The 20,877-nt window shown below is 44.7% G+C and overlaps 1 protein-coding gene across 14 annotated transcripts in view; it reads left to right on the top strand.

Moving 5' to 3' along the window:
- Positions 1–20,877, top strand: part of cnksr2a (connector enhancer of kinase suppressor of Ras 2a) — a 473,672-nt gene that overhangs the window by 258,958 nt on the left and 193,837 nt on the right. For all 14 annotated transcript variants that reach the window (XM_078408943.1, XM_078408946.1, XM_078408945.1 and 11 more), the window contains one exon: positions 4,151–4,219. In XM_078408943.1, coding sequence (XP_078265069.1) covers positions 4,151–4,219 — 69 coding nt within the window. The remainder of the gene's footprint in view (positions 1–4,150; positions 4,220–20,877) is intronic.

Genomic DNA, 20,877 nt, shown 5'->3' with positions numbered 1-20,877 from the left:
TTTAGGACCCGCAACCTGGCTCACTGCATTGGAAAGTGAAATAAGCACCAAAAATACTGGAAATAAACCAAATCAGGCAGTGTTACGGGAATAGCGCGCTCTGTGGCGCTGTACCGGGGATATATTACCCATGAGGCAGTAGCCAAGATGATCCTGAATTAAAATGGCTGAACCCAAGACTCGAGTGTAAAGCCTCTGGTAATTAATTGTGCAGCTGTAATGGAGCAGGTTACAGAAAGGAAGCACACTAACAAAACATGGTGTCAGATCGGGGCCTGTTTCAGGATTAGTCGAGAGGACGACAGCGGACGACGTTTGTGAGTATTACTACCGAGAGACGACTGTGCGGCCTACATTGTTCCCATCGATAGAGGGGTGGATTTATCAGGAGCATGGAGCAGCTGAAGTCCCCTAGGCAAATAGATTTTGAGGCAAGGGACCTGCCGATGGAGTGGAGACAATGGAGGGAGAAGTTTGAGCTCTATGTTGATTTGAGCATGGGTGGAAAGGATGACAAGACAATGAGGAAACTGCTAATGTACCCAGTTGGACCGCAAGGGAGAGAGCTCTACCAAGTGCTCGGGACTCGGACGCCGGTGGGCAACGTACAAGAAGTTACGCTAGCGCAGGCTCACGATGCTTTCGAACAGCATTGTCAACCCGTGAGGAACAGGAACACACTAACAAAACAGGCAGCATCTCTGTAAAAGACTCGTGACATTGGAAAGTGAACTGGTTGAGAGATCACTGCACTCGGATATGTACTGCGGCCTCACGAATGGGGAGTGTCATGGAAATGTGGACTGCTGCAGCATCCCTGAGCAATGGCCATTTCAAGCCATCTCAGTTTGGCAGGGCTAGGAAAATGACAATTAACAGTTAATTGATTGTAAAACCTGGTGGATGCCGACTATTCCACAGACTGGTCTCATGTGGAGTTTTCTTCCAGCAATTGCATGCAGAAATGGAGATCCCATTTGCCACAGTTTGGTCATCGGATCTGGAATAGAGTAACAAACATCCAGCCAGCAAGGAAGCAAGGGTTCTGGGGTAGCCTGCTAGCTACTGGTGGGGCTTTGTGATAGTAACTTGAAGGCATTGGTGACCTTCATCTCCACTAACACTGGGGGTAACTGTCAACCAGGTGCAACAACTCAGTGTATACACTGGAATTTAGAAGGATGAGAGGGGATCTTATCGACACGTATAAGATTATTAAGGGGTTGGACACGTTAGAGGCAGGAAACATGTTCCCAATGTTGGGGGAGTCCAGAACAAGGGGCCACAGTTTAAGAATAACGGGTAGGCCATTTAGAACTGAGATGAGGAAAAACTTTTTCAGTCAGAGAGTTGTGAACCTGTGGAATTCTCTGCCTCAGAAGGCAGTGGAGGCCAATTCTCTGAATGCATTCAAGAGAGAGCTAGATAGAGCTCTTAAGGATAGCGGAGTCAGGGGGTATGGGGAGAAGGCAGGAACGGGGTACTGATTGAGAATGGTCAGCCATGATCACATTGAATGGCGGTGCTGGCTCGAAGGGCCGAATGGCCCCCTCCTGCACCTATTGTCTGTTGTCTATTGTGTACCGTGAAAAGCTTTTGTGCGTGCTGCCCAGTCAGCACACAGACAATACATGATTACAATGGACTCATGTACAGTGTATAGATACATGACAAGGGAATTGCATTTGGTGCAAGGTGAAGCTAGCAAAGTCCGATCAAGGATAGTGCGAGGGTCATCAAAGAGGTAGATAGAGTAGGTAAATTAGCTGGAATTGTAGCAGTACAGTCTATTATGTGCCTGCTCTCTAGTCTCTTGTACTGTAATGTATCTGATGGTGGGCACAACAGTTCACTCGCACAATAACCAAAGCCATAATTCACTTGTGTCATTGTGACGATGATCCTTGACTCACTGATGAATAACGTCACCCAGGAAGAGGTACTCGCACTTCAATTCAGTTGCGCTGATCTGGAGTACTGTACATCCACACAATCAGCTTGTGGCCTGGGACAGAGGCCCCCAAATGTCCCATGTTGTGTGCTCCCTCACTAATTTACTGGCTGCTTCCTCATCATCCTGGGCGGCACGGTGGCGCAGCGGTAGAGTTGCTGCCTTACAGCGAATGCAGCGCCGGAGACTCGGGTTCGATCCTGACTACGGGCGCCGTCTGTACGGAGTTTGTACGTTCTCCCCGTGACCTGCGTGGGTTTTCTCCGAGATCTTCGGTTTCCTCCCACACTCCAAAGACGTACAGGTTTGTAGGTTAATTGACTGTGTATTATGTGAAAATTGTCCCTAGTGTGTGTACGATAGTGTTAATGTGCGGGAATCGCTGGGCGGCGCGGACCCGGTGGGCCGAAGGGCCTGTTTCCGCGCTGTATCTCTAAATCTAAATCTAAAATCTAATTATGTTTCATTAATTATCCCCTTCAATAACATGATTGAAAAATGCTAATATTGTTAAATAACATCGTCCTGATTTTTTTCTGCCAGTTGTCCGTGAAAACTGTGCCTCCCCTCATCGTTTTGATGTTTTATTCTTTAAAATGAATAATTACAGAATAAAAGTTACAGTTCAGTTTATTGCCACATGTACAGACCAAAGTACAGTTAAAAAGCTTTTGTTGCGTGCTATCCCGTCAGCAGAAAGACAATGCATGATTACAATCGAGCCCTTTACAGCGTGCGGATACATGATAAGGGGACAACCTTTAGTGCGACGTGAAGCTGGCAAAGTCCGAACAAGGGCAGTCCAAGGGTCACCAATGAGTGGGTAGGTGGTCGTTCAGCACTGCTCTCTGGTTGTGGTAGGCTGATTCAGTTGCCAGATTTCTAGCCTTAGAGGGAGTACAGAGAAGGTTCACCAGATTGATCCCTGGGATGGCAGGACTTTCATATGAAGAAAGACTGGATAGACTAGGCTTATACTCGCTGGAATTTAGAAGACTGAGGGGGGATCTTATAGAAACATATAAAATTCTTAAGGGGTTGGAGAGGCTAGTTGCGGGAAGATTGTTCCCGATGTTGGGGAAGTCCAGAACCAGGGGTCACAGCTTAAGGATAAGGGGGAAGTCTTTTAGGACCGAGATGAGAAAACATTTCTTCACACAGAGAGTGGTGAGCCTGTGGAATTCTCTGCCACAGAAGGTAGTTGAGGCCAGTTCATTGGCTATATTTAAGAGGAAGTTAGATGTGGCCCTTGTGGCTAAAGGGATCAGGGGGTATGGAGAGAAGGCAGGTACAGGTTACTGAGCTGGATGATCAGCCTTGATCATATTGAATGGCGGTGCAGGCTCGAGGGGCCGAATGGCCTACTCCTGCACCTATTTTCTATGTTTCTATAACAGCTGGGAAGTGCAACTTTAAATGCCAGTGAGTGCCAAGGCTAGGAGGGTGGTATTATGCCCACAATGTATTTGCTCGGTGAGGACAAAACAAGAATATCTTGCAGTACAGTGGCTCTGCAGGCATCTTGAACACTCAATCTCCCATTAAGTGAAATAGTATTCCAGCCGGCCTCAAATTTGTGTGCCAGGGAAGATAGCCATCACCCTGCAGCAGGTGGTAAACAAGAGGAGAATTGGAGGAACAAGGATGCACGTTGATATCCAGGATGGAATAAAAACATTATTACGAACTGTACTTACATACCCAAGGCCTTATTCTACAAGGGAAACAAAACCTACCATCTCATAATTTCTGCCAGTGCTTCCCCCATTGAGAGGTCTTGCACATATCCCTCAAGCATGCATTCCACATTTTGGGAGCTTCTTCCACACAACAACTCCCCTGAAGTTTAAGCAAAAGCTGTGTATTGATTCCAAGTGAATTTAATAGACAATCAGAACCTTCAACATCAAATGGGCCCAAATCTTTTGATTGTGAATGACCTTCTGGTACGTTGGACGGTGTATGCGATCAAATTGGATAGTTCCCCTGATTAAGCAAAATAAGCATGTTGTGATTCAGAACATTGGTTTTGCCATGGCAAAGCTGCATTTAGAAATTAAGCAGGAGTTAACTGAGCTGGGTGGTAAAAAACATTACAACCCTCGGCGTTGTTATTTAATGAAGTGAGTAAATGTTGCACTCTTTACTTGATGCTGCGTCTGTTTTACCTCAACTGCGTTTCCTTTTTCCTCCCCAAAGTCTCCTGCGGATCGGTGCAAGAAAATCCACGCTGGGGATGAAGTGATTCAGGTCAATCATCAAACTGTGGTACGTGTCACAAAAGGGCTGGATGGGACTCTTTTTGAAGGTAGGATTTGTTTTGACAGTGAGATATGGGGCCCAGCTTATAATAATTGATTTTTGTTAAATTTGCATTCTTCGAAAGCTGTTGCTATTAATCAGTGGATGGTGGGTGCCAGGCAGCACTTATTAGTGGAGAGAGGTTCTGCCACATTTTGTTACTACATTGACCATTCTCCTGACAGATTTGTTCATGTGAACAACAACGTTGATTTTTACCAATATCATTTTTTTCCAACAAGTCAAGCATAGAGACAATCGTTAATCTAAATTAATGACTTCAAGCAATATCTGTCATGTTATTAAAAAAAGGTCTTGAAATGACATGAATTAAATGAGAAAGGAATGTTTCACTTGTTAAAATAGGTTAATGAGAGAAGTGGGACAGGGGGTGCAGAAATGTTTCAAATATGAGTGCAGAAGGTGTGGTGTTAAATCAAGTTTGTTGTGTTTGGGCTATAACATAATTCGGCAAGCATACATCAAATACATGATGCAAGATGGCTGCTTGTATTTGCACAGTAAATTATGTTAGTTTATGGTTTGTCCAAAGTGCTCCATCATAATTTATGGAATTAGCAGATGTGATTTTATTTTTTTTAAATAATAAAAAGCTAAGAATAGTGCAGAGAATTAGACTGTGTGATAAAATCCAGTAATGGTACTGAGAATAAGTTAAAGTTGCAATCAAATATAAATTCTGACTACGTCCCATGCATGTGTATCAATCATTCTAAGTTGTGGGCCATATTAAAATATACAAATTGCCTTTGCAACTGGTGGCACCATTTTCATAAACCGGCAGGCAGAGTGTATACTACATATGCCCCACCCAGTGTACCAGGCCTTGAGCAACCTTAAGAAGCCATTTGCATGCCCCTAAAGTGCCTCAAAAGTTGTCCACCCTATGTCTGCCTAGAGATTGCCTCCTCTCCTTCCATACTCTGAACTACATTGGTTTGAGTTTCAGCCAAAACATTATGACCACTGACAGGCGAAGTGAATAACATTGATTATCTTGTTACAATGGCACCTGTCAAGGGGTGGGATATATTAGGCGGCAAGTAAACAGTCAGTTCACATCTGGAGTATTGTGTACAGTTTTGGTCTCCTAATTTGTGGAAGGAAATCCTTGTAATTGAGGCAGTGCAGCGTAGGTTCACGAGATTGATCCCTGGGATGGCAGGACTGACATATGAGGAAAGATTGAAAAGACTAGGCTTGTATTCACTGGAGTTTAGAAGGATGAGAGGATCTTATAGAAACATATAAAATTATAAAGGACTGGACAAGCTAGATGCAGGAAAAATGTTCCCAATGTTGGGCGAGTCCAGAACCAGGGGCCACAGTCTTAGAATAAAGGGGAGGCCATTTAAAACTGAGGTGAGAAAAAAAAATTCACCCAGAGTTGTGAATTTGTGGAATTCTCTGCCACAGAGGGCAGTGGAAGCCAAATCACTGGATGGATTTAAGAGAGAGTTAGATAGAGCTCTAGGGGCTAGTGGAATTAAGGGATATGGGGAGAAGGCAGGCACGGGGTACTGATTGGCGGTACTGGCTCGAAGGGCCGAATGCCCTCCTCCTGCACCTATTTTCTATGTTTCTATGTTTCTTGAAGTTGATGTGTTGGATGCAAGAGAAATGGGTAGGAGTAAAGACCTGAGCGACTTTGACAAGGGCCAAATTGTTATGACCAGAAGACTGGGTCAGAGCATCTCTGAAACGGCAAGGCTTGTGGTGCTCCCGGTCTGCAGTGGCGAATACCTACCGACAGTGGTCTGAGGCGGGACAAACCACAAACTGGCGACAGGGTGTTGGGCGCCCAAGGCTCATCGATGCACGAGGGCAACGAAGGCTATCCCGTCTGGTCCGAACCGACAGAAAGTCTACTGTGGCACCAGTCACAGAAAACTTTAATGGTGGTCACGGGAGGAATGTGTCACAATACACAGTGCATCGCACCCTGCTGCGTGTGGGGCTGCACACGGAGGACCAACAGCTTATTTGGCAGGTGGTCGTAATGTTTTGGCTGATCGTTGTACGAAACCAACAAATGTTCGGACTTCTTCAGCTGCTCAATTGTCTGAACAATTAACCAATGGAATGAAAATGGTTGGGCCTTTCAGTTATTGCAGTTATTGGGCACCGACCACCCTTGCAGCTGCTGAGGGCAGGTGGACAAAATGTACCCTCAGTTCCCAATCACTCGAAACACATAGACAGAGATTGTTGGGAAGCGGACCATGAAAAAACGAAAGCAAGAATGATAAAGAAGAGGATCTTTCATGTATGCTTTGGTGAAGATCATTGTTCACCATGGTTATGAAGTAATGAAGACTTCAATTTTGCATGTAGTTCCTCTGCAACTTGCACACTCACAGACAGACCACACCAGTAGACTCAGCACTGAAATCATGAGGTAAAACTGACCTGTTCGGTATTCATCTGAGAAACCAAGGGCTAGTACGTTCCAGAATAGATGAACTTTGACCTGCAAGATAAGTGATAATTACTGCCAAAAGAATTCTCCAAACCCATACATGTTATTTTATAAGCAATTCAAAAATTCAGGAAATAGCCTACTTGCAGAGAATCTATAAAAACGCAGCCTCCTACCTGTGATCACAGCCTGAGCTTTTCAAAGCTGGTCATCAAGTCAAGTCAAGTCAAGTTTATTTGTCACATACACGATGTGCAGTGAAATGAAAGTGGCAATGCCTGCGGATTGTGCACAAAAAATAATTACAGTTACAGCATACAAATAAAGTTAATACAAAGACAAAATTTAGTCCCTGGAGTTATAAAAGTTAACAGTCCTGAAGGCCTGTGGGAAGAAACTCCGTCTCATCCTCTCCGTTTTCACAGCGTGACAGCAGAGGCGTTTGCCTGACCGTAGCATCTGGAACAGTCCGTTGCTGGGGTGGCAGGGGTCCCTCATAATCTTGCTTGCTCTCGATCTGCACCTCCTGATGTATAGGTCCTGCAGGGGGACGAGTGTAGTTCCCATGGTGCGTTCTGCCGAACGCACTACTCTCTGCAGGGCCATCCTGTCCTGGGCAGAGTTGTTCCCAAACCAGACTGTAATGTTGCCGGACAGGATGCTCTCTACAGCCCCAGAGTAGAAGCAATGAAGGATCCTCAGAGACACTGAATTTCCTCAGCTGTCTAAGGTGGTAAAGGCGCTGCTTTGCCTTACCCACCAGTGCGGCAATGTGCGTTGCCCATGTCAGATCCTCTTTGATGTGTACTCCCAAGTATTTAAAACTGCTCACCCTATCAACAGTAGACCCATCACTGAAATAGACCAACAGCAAGAATATCTCCATCTCCTAGATGGCTCTCCCCATGGAGGGCAGGGTCACTTTCAACTTCGTACCCACAGGCCTGAGCTGATCTCTGCAATTAGTCCAATTTGTTATTGCACATCGCATTGGAGCGGTCACCCACGCACTGTGTTTGTGAAGAAACTATTTCATTTACATTTTGGTCTCGGTAAGGAACTGATGACATCTCAGGCACAGGGATTTGCCCGTTTTGCAGCTTCCTATAAGCAGCCTTGAAGCCTACATTCTTTTGAAGACCCTGGAACTTTTCATCAACTAGACAAAGTTTCCAACCTGCAGATTGTTGTGGATCACCAGAGTTTTCTCAGGTGTGATCAATGGCTGCAGGAATAGACCATGGTGAATAAGGACCTTCTCTGCCTCCCTGGATGCCTGTCGCAGTATGTTATCCAACTGCAGCAGGTAATAAAAATCATATATGTACCAAGTGGAATATACCATTGGACTTCCCAAGATGTCATTTTGTGGTCTCTATGTCTGGGAGTGCCCTACTGAACAGATATGAAGACTTGTGGGAAGGAACTGCAGATGCTGGTTTACACTGAAGATAGACACAAAATGCTGGAGCAACTCAGCGGGTCAGGCAGCATCTCTGAAGGAAAGCAGCGGGTGACGTTTTGGGTTCTGACCCGAAACGTCACCTACTCCTTTTCACCGGAGATGATGCCTGACCCGCTGAGCTACTCCGAGATAGGAAGACTTTATTGTCTGATGCTACATGCTGAAGACAGTGGATGGTCCAGAGGAAGAGCAACATGGAGACTGGGAGCCAGGACTCACCGAGGCACAGAATTAAGAGCTGCCGGAGCAGGAGTGCGAGAGGAAGAGGATGGAGAGCAGGGATAGCTCTTTGCCTAATATCCACTGCATCACCTGCCAGCTGAGGAGAGAAACGTTGTCAGCAAGGATACAAACAAATCCCTAATTCAGTGGGACGTTCTGCATTGGCTGGGGATTCTTACAACCATGTTAATGTTAAATGTTTCCATTGTTTTTTACCGCACTGGAGTCCATTTCAACCCATCAAGTCTGTGCCAGCTCACAGATCAACTGCAGCGACGGGTGGAGAAATGGCAGATAGAGTTTAATCTGAGCAAGTGTGGGGTGTTGCACTTTAGGAGGTCAAATGTGAGGGGAAGGTATACAGTTAATGGCAAGACCCTTAACAGCATTGACGTACAGAGGGATCTTGCAGTCCAACTCCATAGCTCTAAGAAAATGGCAACACAGGTATAGGAGTGGTAACAAAGGCATATGGTATGCTTGCCTTTACTGGTCAAGGCTTTGAGTTGTACAGTTAGGGAGTCATGATGCAGCTTCATAGGACTTGCTATTGAGGGCGTGCAGCGTAAGTTAATTCCCGGAATGGCGGGACTGTCATATGTTGAAAGACTGGAGCGACTAGGCTTGTATACACTGGAATTTAGAAGGATGAGAGGGGATCTTATCGAAACGTATAAGATTATTCAGGGGTAGGACACGTTAGAGGCAGGAAACATGTTCCCAATGTTGGGGGAGTCCAGAACAAGGGGCCACAGTTTAAGAATAAGGGGTAGGCCATTTAGAACGGAGATGAGGAAAAACTTTTTCAGTCAGAGAGTTGTGAAACTGTGGAATTCTCTGCCTCAGAAGGCAGTGGAGGCCAATTCTCTGAATGCATTCAAGAGAGAGCTAGATAGAGCTCTTAAGGATAGCGGAGTCAGGGGGTATGGGGAGAAGGCAGGAAGGGGGTACTGATTGAGAATGATCAGCCATGATCACATTGAATGGCGGTACTGGCTCGAAGGGCTGAATGGCCTCCTCCTGCACCTATTGTCTATTGTCTATTGACTTTGGTTGGGCTGCATTTGGCTTGTTGGATGCTGTTCTGGTCGCCCCATTACAGGAGGAATGTGGAGGCTTTGGAGAGGGTTCAGAAAATATTTTCCAGAATGCTGCCTGGATCGGAGGGTATTAGCTACAAGGAGAGGTTGGACAGACTTGGATGGTTTTCTCTGGAATCCCAGAGTTTGAGGCAGGCAAAGTTTAGGCATTCAGAACCTTTATCCCAGGGTGGGAATGTGAAAGGCTACAGAGCATAGTTTTAAGCTGAGGAGGGCAACATTTAAAGATGGGCAGCACAATTTTTTTTCCATAGAGAGTGGTGGGTGCCTGGAACGCGCTGGCAGGGGTGGTGGTGGACACAGATACAATAGTGACATTTAAGAGGGTTTTAGATAGGCACATGGTTACGAAATGAATAAAGAAATATGGATCAAGTGAAGGCAGAGATTAGTTTAACCTGGCCACATGTCCGCTACAGATATTGTGGGCCAAAAGGCCTCATCCTGTGTTGTACTATCCTCTAACCGATGTACAAAGAGCAATCCTATTCCCGCACTAAATTTCGCCATCAGCTATTCTACCCAACCTCCCATCAACTCCCCCCAAATTCTTCCATTGTTGCGATCGACCTTACCACTTCCTGCCTGGGGCTTCCTACAGTGGCCCTGAAAGGTTTCCAGCCCATTCTGGGCACAGGGCCTCCCTCCTGGTCTTTCTCTCTTTGATGGGGATGGCCAGGTTTCTTTCACTAATTACATGGTTTCCCCCCCCCCCCCCCCTCTGGCAACCTCCCTCTCTCTGTGCTGGCCGTTGCACGTGTTGGTGGAGGGGAGTGTTATTTTCCTTTCTCAGGTTGCTGTGCAGCATTTATTCTGAACTCCATTTGCTTGAGCATAGTCCAGTCAGGAACCACACACAGGTGGATAGGGTGGTCAAAGAAGCTTTTGGAGCATTGGCATTCATCAGTCAGAGTGTTGAGTATAGAAGTTGGGAGATCATGTTGCAGTTATGTAAGACGTGGGTGAGGCCATACACCGTCAGTCAGTCCACCTGAAGCTAACAGATCTCCCAGTTGCTAAACACTTTAATTCCCCTTCCCATTCCCACACTGACCTTTCTGTCCTCGGTCTCCTCCATTATCAGAGTGAGGCTAAACGCAAATTGGAGGAACAGCATCACATATTTCGTGTGGGCAGCTTACAGCCCAGTGGTACGAATATTGATTTCTCTAACTTCAAGTAACCCCGGCATTCCTTCTCTTTCCATCCCTTCCCCATCCAAGTCGCACCAGCTTCTCGTTTTGACCCAACAAACAGCTAACAATGGCCTGTTTGCTTTATCATTGTTACTTTTTTGCATGTCTTTCATTCGTTGTTCTGTATCTCTCTACATCATCGTCTATATCTCTCGTTTCCCTTTCCCATGACTTTCAGACTGAAGAAGCGACTCGACCCGAAACGTCACCCATTCCTTCTCTCCAGAGATGCTGCCTATCCCGCTGAGTTACTCTAGGTTTTTGTGTCTATCGTCAGTTTAAACCAGCATCTGCAGTTTATTCCTACATATTTTAGAGTTTTGTGTTCAGCTTTGGGCACCTTGTTATAGGAAAGCCATCATGCTGGAATGGGTGCGGATAAGATTTAGGAGGATGATGCCAGGACTCGAGGGCCTGAGATGTAGGGAGAGGCTGAGCAGGCTAGGACTCTACTCCTTGGAGCAGAGGATGAGGGGTGATCTTGTAGAGGCGTTCAAAATTATGAGATGAGTAGATTCGGTAAACGCATAGAGTTTCTTGCCTAGTGTAGGGAAATCGAGAACCAGAAAACATAGGTTTAAGGTGAGAAAGGAAAGGTTTAATGGGACTCTGAGGGGTACCTTGTTTACACAAAGGGTGATGGGTGTATGGAACGAGCTGCCAGAGGAGGTAGTTGAGGCAGGGACTATCAAAACTTTTAAGACAGGATAGGTTTCGAGGGACGTGGGCCCAAATGCAGGCAGGAGGGGCTAGTGTAGTTGGCACATGTTGGCCGGTGTGGGCAAGTTGGGCCGAAGGGCCTGTTTCCACGCTGTAAGACTCTATGTCTAAGTCTTGTTTCTGGCTCTAATCTAACCAAATGCTCCATCACAGTGGATTTTGGCCAGACTCATTATTTCTCCCACTGGAGCCTGATTTTGCATTGGAACTAAACACAGTGTGATGTGTTAGCACATCAAAATAGGTGCAATCCAGTTTCTAGGCTCAGGGCTTGACAATTCCTGTGCATTCCTAGCTGAAAATCTATAAAGTTGTGGTTGTCTGAAATCCTGCTACTTGGCTCCTAACTCACACCCACTCACTTACCCATCACTGCCTGTGCTGGCTCCACATTAAAAGACGTCATGATTTCCTCCTCCTTGTTTTAACATTTTTAGATAGAATCAGAATCAGAATAACCTTTATTGTCATCCAAAAAAACAAGTCTTTTGGACGAGATTTTGTCACCCACAGTCCAACAATAAGAGCAATAAAAATAAGCAATAACACACACAATCACAAACCAACACGAAACACAAAAAAAGAGAAACATCCATCACACTCCTCCAGTCACCTCCTCACTGTGATGGAAGGCCAGAATGTCTTTTCTCTTCCCCTGCCGTCTTCTCCCGCGGTCAGGCTGTTGAAGTTGCCACGTTCCAGGCCGTGCCGGGTGGTGAAAGGTCCGCAGCGGGCCGACCCCAGCCCTGCGATTCAGGGCGGGCGAAGACGCCGCCGCTGCACGTCGGGGAGGTCGTGGCTCCCGACATTGAAGCCCCCGCCGGGCGGAGAAAATCCCGCGGCCTATTTCAGGCCGCGCCGGACGGTGAAAAGTCCGCGGTGGGCCGACCCAAGCCCCGCAATTCGGGATGGGCGAAGATGCTGCCGCTGCCGGAGCTCCCGATGTAGGCCCCCACCCAGGGCAGGGCCTGTGGGCTTCTGATATACAGGCGGCCCACGCCGAAAAAGCCTTCGGAACATATAACATATATAACATATAACAACTACAGCATGGAAACAGGCCTGTCCGGCCCTACCAGTCCACGCCGACCATTCTCCCTGACCTAGTCTCATCTACCTGCACTCAGACCATAACCCTCTAATCCCCTCCTATCCATATACCTATCCAATTTACTCTTAAATAATAAAATCGAGCCAGCCTCCACCACTTCCACCGGAAGCCCATTCCATACAGCCACAACCCTCTGAGTAAAGAAGTTCCCCCTCATGTTACCCCTAAACCTTTGTCCCTCAATTCTGAAGCTATGTCCCCTTGTTGGAATCTTCCCCACTCTCAAAGGGAAAAGCCTACCCACGTCAACTATGTCCGTCCCTCTCAAAATTTTAAAAACCTCTATCAAGTCCCCCCTCAACCTTCTACGCTCCAAAGAATAAAGACCCAACCTGTTCAACCTCTCTCTGTAGCCTAAGTGCTGAAACCCAGGCAACATTCTAGTAAATCTCCTCTGTACCCTCTCCATTTTGTCGACATCCTTCCTATAATTTGGCGACCAGAACTGCACTCCATACTCCAGATTCGGCCTCACCAATGCCCTGTACAATTTCAACATTACATCCCAACTTCTATACTCGATGCTCTGATTTATAAAGGCAAGCATACCAAACGCCTTCTTCACCACCCTATCCACATGAGATTCCACCTTCAGGGAACAATGCACAGTTATTCCCAGATCCCTCTGTTCCACTGCATTCCTCAATTCCCTACCATTTACCCTGTACGTCCTATTTTGATTTGTCCTACCAAAATGCAGCACCTCACACTTATCAGCATTAAACTCCATCTGCCATAGGCGAGTCGCAGCCGCTCCCAAGGCACCACCACAGCCTCCGAAGGCAGCCAGCTCCACAGGTGGTAAGTCCGGTCCGCGGGCTCTATGAACCAGAGCCCAGGTGGTCCCAGCTGGAGGCCGCCAGCTCCAGGTGTTTGGCCGATGGTAGGCCGCAGCGGGAATGGAGACACCACCCAGAAAAAAGGTCGGGTCACCGTTCGGAAGAGACAATTTTACAGTCCCCCCCCCCCCCCCCACACATAGTACACAACCACAAAAAACACTACATCGCATCTAAACACTACAATTAAGTCAAAAAACAACAAAAAACACAAAGACAAACGGACCGCAGGTGAGCCGCAGCTGCTCGAGCAGCGCTGCCATTTTGTGAATAGTCACGTCTACTTTACTTTGCTACCCTCCTTTGCCCATGTAATCCCCAGGATATCTTTGCTCCTCCAAATCTGACATTTGAATCATACAGATTTAATTGTCACACCACTGGTGAATATGCCTTCAGGTCCCCGAGCTCTCCCCCACAGTCTATCCACCACTCACTTCTCTAAGACTTTTTTGAGTCTCTCTATAAAATCCACTGAAATACAACCTCTCGGCCAATTGCTTCGGCCTCTCGTTGTGTAAGTTGGCCTCAGTTTTATTTCCCATCAGCCCACTAAGGCACCTCGTAGAATTTTGCAGCGTTATAGATACTACATAATTCGGAAGGTTGCTGTTACGGTATGATATTCAAACCACACAAAGTTCTCATGCAACATAGCATCGCATTGTCAGGGGGACTTCAATGCATGAAATTCGTGACAATCCAACTGATTCCCTGTGATTGTGGTAGAGAAGGCTGTCAAATATGTCGGCTGCAGACATGGGCACATTTTCTGACTACAACTTCAACTACAACTACTGTGACTGGTTATCATGTTTTTTTTGTCAGTTTCACAAGTGTAACGATTGTAAACCCCTAGTAGTTTTATCTTCAATGCTGCTGCAATACAGAGGGCTTTCTTTCTCTCAAACCCATCCTCCTGCAATTTTTTATTTTGCGTCTTCTATGCATGACTTACATTGAAGTTGTACTTGTTAGTTTATTTTTGGTCTCCAGTCAGAGAGTGGTGAAGGTGTGGAATTCTCTGCCTCAGAAGGCAGTGGAGGCCAGTTCGTTGGATGCTTTCAAGAGAGAGCTGGATAGAGCTCTTAAGGATAGCAGAGTGAGGGGGTATGGGGAGAAGGCAGGAACGGGGTACTGATTGAGAGTGATCAGCCATGATCGCATTGAATGGCGGTGCTGGCTCGAAGGGCTGAATGGCCTACTCCTGCACCTATTGTCTATTGTCTATTGTTAGTGAGGTTGCTTCTCGGATTGGAGGCCTGTGACTAGTGGTGTGCCTCAGGGTTTGCTGCTGGGCCCGTTACTGTTTGTTATCTACTGTATACCAATGATTTGGATGAGAATGTACATGGCAAGATTAGCAAGTTTGCCGATGATACAAAGGAGGGTGATATTGCAGGTAGTGAAGATCGTTCACTATGGCAGCAGGATCGTGATCGGTTGGCCAGGTGGACTGAGGGATGGTTAATTGAATTTAGTGCAGAGAAATGTGAGGTGTTGCATTTTGGAAAGTCTAACACGGGCAGTACACACACAGTGACTGGCAGGGCTCTGGAGACTGTCGTAGAGCAGAGGGATCTGGGAGTACAGGTACATAGTTCCTTGAAGGTACTGTCACAGGGTGGTCAAAAAGATTGTGGTCGGTGTGGGTAAGATGGGCCGAAGGCCCTGTATCCACGCTGTAGCCCTCTGTGACTAGGATGACTCAAGATCCCAGTACCTGTAGTCCCCTCTGCCTGCATATTAAGAAGAACCTTTTCTGGCCCTTTCTATTATTCCGCAAGAGTATAAGAATGTCTTCTCCTGATTATTTCAACATCCTCACTCCACAAGAGCACACATATGGTGATGTTAATGCCCGTTTTTGCAATTCATTCCACTCTTTGCAGCTTTCTCAATGCTGGCAGCTTGCCAGCATTTTTGAATGCTGCATCACACTTGACCTCTTGGAATGAAATTACTCCTTTAATGAGAATTTGTAGGTTCCCTGACTTCCTTGATTGGTGATAATCTGCTGGAGAAAATTCTGAAAATGGGTATGTTTCAAATACACCTCTTTTGTGAGTGGCTTGTTAATCCACCTCTCCAAAACGTCATAAACTCATAAGTAATAGGAATAGAATTATGCCATTCGGCCCATCAAGTCTACTCTGTCATTCAATCTCCCTCCTCACCCCATTCCCCTGCCTTCTCCCCGTAACCTCTGACACCTATACTAATCAAAAATCTATCTATCTCTGCACTAAAAATATCCACTGCCTTGGCCTCCACAGCCTTCTGTGGCAAAGAATTCCGCAGATTCACCACCCTCTGACTAAAAACATTTCTCCTCATCTCCTTCCTAGTCAAGTCAAGTCAATTTTATTTGTATAGCACATTTAAAAACAACCCACGTTGACCAAAGTGCTGTACATCAGTTCAGGTACTAAGAAACGAACATACAATGGCACACAAAGATAACAGCACATACATAAACAGTTCATAGCGCCCCCTCAGAGGGCCTCAAACGCTAGGGAGTAGAAATAGGTTTTGAGCTTGGACTTAAAGGAGTCGATGGAGGGGGCAGTTCTGGTGGGGAGAGGGATGCTGTTCCACAGTCTAGGAGCTCCTAAAAGAATGTCCTTTAATTCTGAGTCTATGACATCTAGCCTAGACCCTCCCACTAGTGGAAGCATCCTCTCCGCATCCACTCTATCCAAGCCTTTCACTATTCTGTATGTTTAAATAAGGTCCCCCCCCCCCCTCATTCTTCTAAACTCCAGCGAGTGTGGGTACAAGAAAAAGGAAGAATCTTACACACTCCTTGCTTTTGAAAAACTTTACATCTATATCACTTCCCCCCCTTGTTCCTGCCACCCCCTTTGCCATCCGACCCCTGCACCAACACTTCTCCATGACATTCCTCCTTTCTCCAGTGCTGCCTTACTTAGAACCCAGGGAAAATACAATCATGGTACATTGCAACACATTCAAGAGTTTCCCAGCAACGGTTTCCTTTATTCTGAAAAGCAAGAACTTTTATCTTCTAACCAAGCAACGCTGACCTGAAAATATCAACTTTGTGTGTGTTTCTCTGATTCCAACAATTGTATTCTAAAAATAGATTTCAGAAGTGTAAAAAAGCACAGCGTTCTCTGCAGAGAGAAATAATTTTCCATTCTCATGCGGTTCTGCTCCCAGGAATGCGTTCGGTGCTACAAAAGCACAGTGACGTGTGGGAATATTATTGGTGAGGGATCAGGATTATTAGGAGAGAGTGGGCAGAAACACTAATCAGCTCATCAGCTGAAGGCTCACCATAACATTACCACTAACATGCATCTGCTTGGCTGGTCTGACACATTTGGTGCATCCTAAGAAGGGAATACTTACTTTCATAATATTTCATCCTAATTCATGTATTTATGGATTTTTGTTCCAATATATTTATCTTGCTTCTACAGAATGCTTCATTTAATCTGCAGGGATCGTTGTGCATTATGGAATCGATACAATATAATTTGACATGAGGTTTTTTCCACATTATGTGTGATTTTGTTCCCGATTTCACAAGTGTGGCATGGTGGCGCAGCGGTAGAGTTGCTGTCTACAGCGCTCACAGCGCCAGGGGCCAGGGTTCGATCCTGGCTACGGGTGCTTGTCTGTACGGAGTTTGTACGTTCTCCACGTGACTGCGTGGGTTTTCTCCGTGAAATATGGTTTCCTCCCACACTCCAATGGTTTGCAGGTTAATTAGCTTGGTATTATGAAAAAACTAGTGCAGGATAGTGTTAATGTGCAGGGATCGCTGGTCAGAGCGGATTCGGTGGGCTAAAAGGCCTGTTTCCGGCATTGTATCTCTGAAATAAACTGCTTGTAAAGTACTGCTTTGTGTTACATAAAGCTTGTAATTTATTAACTGGTTGCTGAACTTTCTGTCATTCCTACTGTTCACTTGTTTATACTTTTTATACACTTTTTGCTACGGGAGACCTTTTAAGTTCAGCCTTACCCCTTTTTCATCCTTTCTGGCCTCCCTCAGCATAATATCACGTAACGAAATACAACTGGGCCAGAAGGAATGAACATCATAATCATGCTCCACTGCATTGCTTATGTAACTGTCCATTGCCTGGTGAATCATCTCCGGTTGCTAAGGTTGGATACTCTGTATAGCAATATCTTTATAATGTACTCTAGCTCCAAATTCACATTGTTGACTCCAAATAGGAGCAGCTGACGTCACCCATTCCTTCTCTCCAGAGATGCTGCCTGACCCGCTGAGTTACTCCAGCATTTTGTGTCTCCCTCCTCACCAGTCGCCAACATGATTTAGCAGCTTTAACGAATGTGTAATAATGAAAGCCGGATTTGTTTTGTTAAATAATGCAAATATGCGGGTCGTGCACAAAAACATGTTTTGCAAATGAGTGAAATTTCCACTCGTTAACTGACTCTGACTCAGGTCCGTGTGAAATAAATACTCATTGTGACTTTGGAGGAGTCCGAGGAAGTGATGGAAAATGTTAGACAATAATGCACAGGGGAAAAACCTATTTGTCCATCGAGCCAATCCCCAGTTTTGTGGATGTTTTAGAGCATCAGTTCTTGTTTTCACGTGTAGGAAGGAACTGCAGATGCTGGTTTAAACCGAAGATAGACACAAAAAGCTGGCGTGACTCAGCGGGACAGGCAGCGTCACTGGGGAGAAGGAATGGGTGACGTTATGGGTCGAGACCCTTCTTCAGGTCAGTTGAGTGAAGATACGTCTCTACCCGAAACATCACTCATTCCTTCTCTCCAGCGATGCTGCCTGTCCCGCTGAGTTACTCCAGCTTTTTGTGTCTATCTTCAGTTATTGTTTTCAAGTTGCGAGAAAGAACTTTGCTTGGCATCAGTGACAAGCAGTTTGACGTATTATCCATGTGTGATGTTATATGAAATGCTGTGAAAGATAGAGTGGTTCAGAAAGACAATGAATTAAAGGCTGTGATAAAAGAGACAATACCAAGCAATAAAAAACAAGAACAAGGGAAAACGACAGGAACGAATATAGTAAAGAATGGGGCCACAAGGAACCGCAGATGCTGAAATCTTGGGTGCAATACAAAGTGCTGGAGTAACTCAGTGGATCAGGTGACATCTCTGGAGGTCATGAATAGGTGACAATTTGGGTTGGAACCCTTCTTCAAACTGAGTGCTGCCTGACCCACTGAGTTCCTCCAGCATCTTGTTTTCTAGTAAAGAGTGGGACTGAATTAAATGTAAAAATCTTTATCATAAGGGAACTTTTCTTTCGTTTCAGGAGTTACAGCAGAAGTACGGATTACATGTTAATAATTATTTTAGATATTTACAACTTAGAGATTATGTAAAATCACACATGCAAGAATATAAGTTTAGAGGTCCAGAAACACTTGATGTATGCCTGAATCGACATTATAACTCAAATAAATTAATATCTTTTATTTACAATATTCTCCTTGACATTGACATTCCGTCATCAGAATCTTATAGACGAGCATGGGAGGACGAATTGAATCAATTTATAATGCAAGATATATGGGATGAAAGTTTACAACATATTCATCAATGTTCATTGAATACTAGACATTCCTTAATACAATTTAAAATAATACATAGATTACATTATTCGAAGACGAAATTAAATAGGATTTTTCCTAGTATCTCTCCTATGTGTGATAAATGTCAATTTCAAGAAGCTAATTTAACTCATATTTTCGTAACTTGTATAAAAATGCAAAACTTCTGGTTGGAGATTTTTAAAATAGTTTCTAAAGTTATTAATAAAAAATTAGATATGGACCCAAAATTAATTATATTAGGATTATCAGAACATACTACAAATTTTACAGTAAGTCAGGTACATTTTCTTGATTACAGTCTAATAACTGCGAAAAAACTAATACTAAAATTTTGGAAAAAACCAATAACCCCCACAATTAAAATGTGGACTATGGAAATGACAGAGACCCTGCATTTGGAAAAAATAAGGTTTGCCTTAATCGACAAACCTGAGTTATTTTTAAAAATATGGTCTCCATTTATTGAATTTTTAGAAAAGTAAATGGGTTTGGCACAGGACTAAAATAAAAATTAAAAAAATTTAAATAAAAAGTTGAAACTTGAGTTGGGGGTTGGATGTACAGCTGTGGTTTTTGTCTCCCGGATCTACTCCCGTTAATTTTTATTGTTAGATCCTTTTTTTTTTTTTTTAACCCTCTTACTCTCTCTTCCCAAGTTTATAGTTTTATATTTTTATTTTTACTTTCTCTCTTCAAAAATTTTAAAATTGAAGCTATGTATGAACTTTGTAACAAATGTGTTTTTTTTTTATTTCGATTTGTACATATGCTTTTAATAAATAAATTTAAAAAAAAATAAAATAAAATAAAAACTAGCAAATTTGAGTGATCAATTCTCAGAAAGAAAAAAAAAATCCAGATTTTGTTACAGGAAAATCGATCAAAGCAGTCCAGCTTTTTTTACAATTGTAAAATGGGAAAATGTGGCAGATGTGTTGTTAATGTTCATGGTCAAACTGCCCAAGCAGGCACACTGTTAAAGGCCAGGGTTTTCTGTCAGCGGTGAGTTGCTTACACTGGCAGCTGAACTACATTCTGTCCACGTTTACCCTGTAACTTCTGTCAGCTTCCAGCAAAAAGACAAACTCAGTCCTTTGGGTCTTGGCCACTTTGCAGTCAGAACTTTGCACACTAAATGCTGTCAAAAATACAGAATACAGAATATAGAGCTTTATTGTCATTCGATACTGAGATACCGAACGAAATTACATTTCCAGCAGTCACAGAACACAAAAAATATATATATATATATATATTGAATGTTCTGGTATTTATAGTTATAGAGCCGTACAGCATGGAAACATGCCGCACGGTGGCGCAGCGGTAGAGTTGCTGCCTTACAGCGAATGCAGCGCCGGAAACTCAGGTTCGATCCTGACTACGGGCGCTGTCTGTACAGAGTTTGTACGTTCTCCCTGTGACCTGCATGGATTTTCTCCGAGATCTTCGGTTTCCTCCCACACTCCAAAGACGTACAGGTTTGTAGGTTAATTGGCTGGGCAAATGTAAAAAAAAATTTTTTATCCCTAGTGGGGTATAGGATAGTGTTAGTGTGCGGGGATCGCTGGGCGGTGCGGACCCGGTGGGCCGAAGGGACTGTTTCCGCGCTGTATCTCTAAATCAAAAAATCTAAATCCAAAGATGTACAGGTATGTAGGTTCATTGACTGGGTAAATGTAAAAACAAAAATAAAAAGTGTCCCTAGTGTGTGTAGGATAGTGTTAATGTGCGGGGATCGCTGGGCGGCGTGGACTCGGTGGGCCGAAGGGCCTGTTTCCGCGCTGTATCTCTAACTGCCCTTCGGCCCAACTCATCCATGCAGACCAAGATGCCCATCGACGCTCATATTTGCCTGTGTTTGACCCATATTCCTGTAAATCTTTCCGATCCATATACCTATCCAAAATATCCTTTATATGTTGTTATTGTACCTGCATCAACCAC

This window comes from Rhinoraja longicauda, chromosome 12, assembly GCF_053455715.1.
Source record: "Rhinoraja longicauda isolate Sanriku21f chromosome 12, sRhiLon1.1, whole genome shotgun sequence".
NCBI lineage: Eukaryota > Metazoa > Chordata > Chondrichthyes > Rajiformes > Arhynchobatidae > Rhinoraja > Rhinoraja longicauda.
Note: the sequence above shows the minus strand (reverse complement) of the source record. Positions and strands in the feature narration are given on the sequence as shown.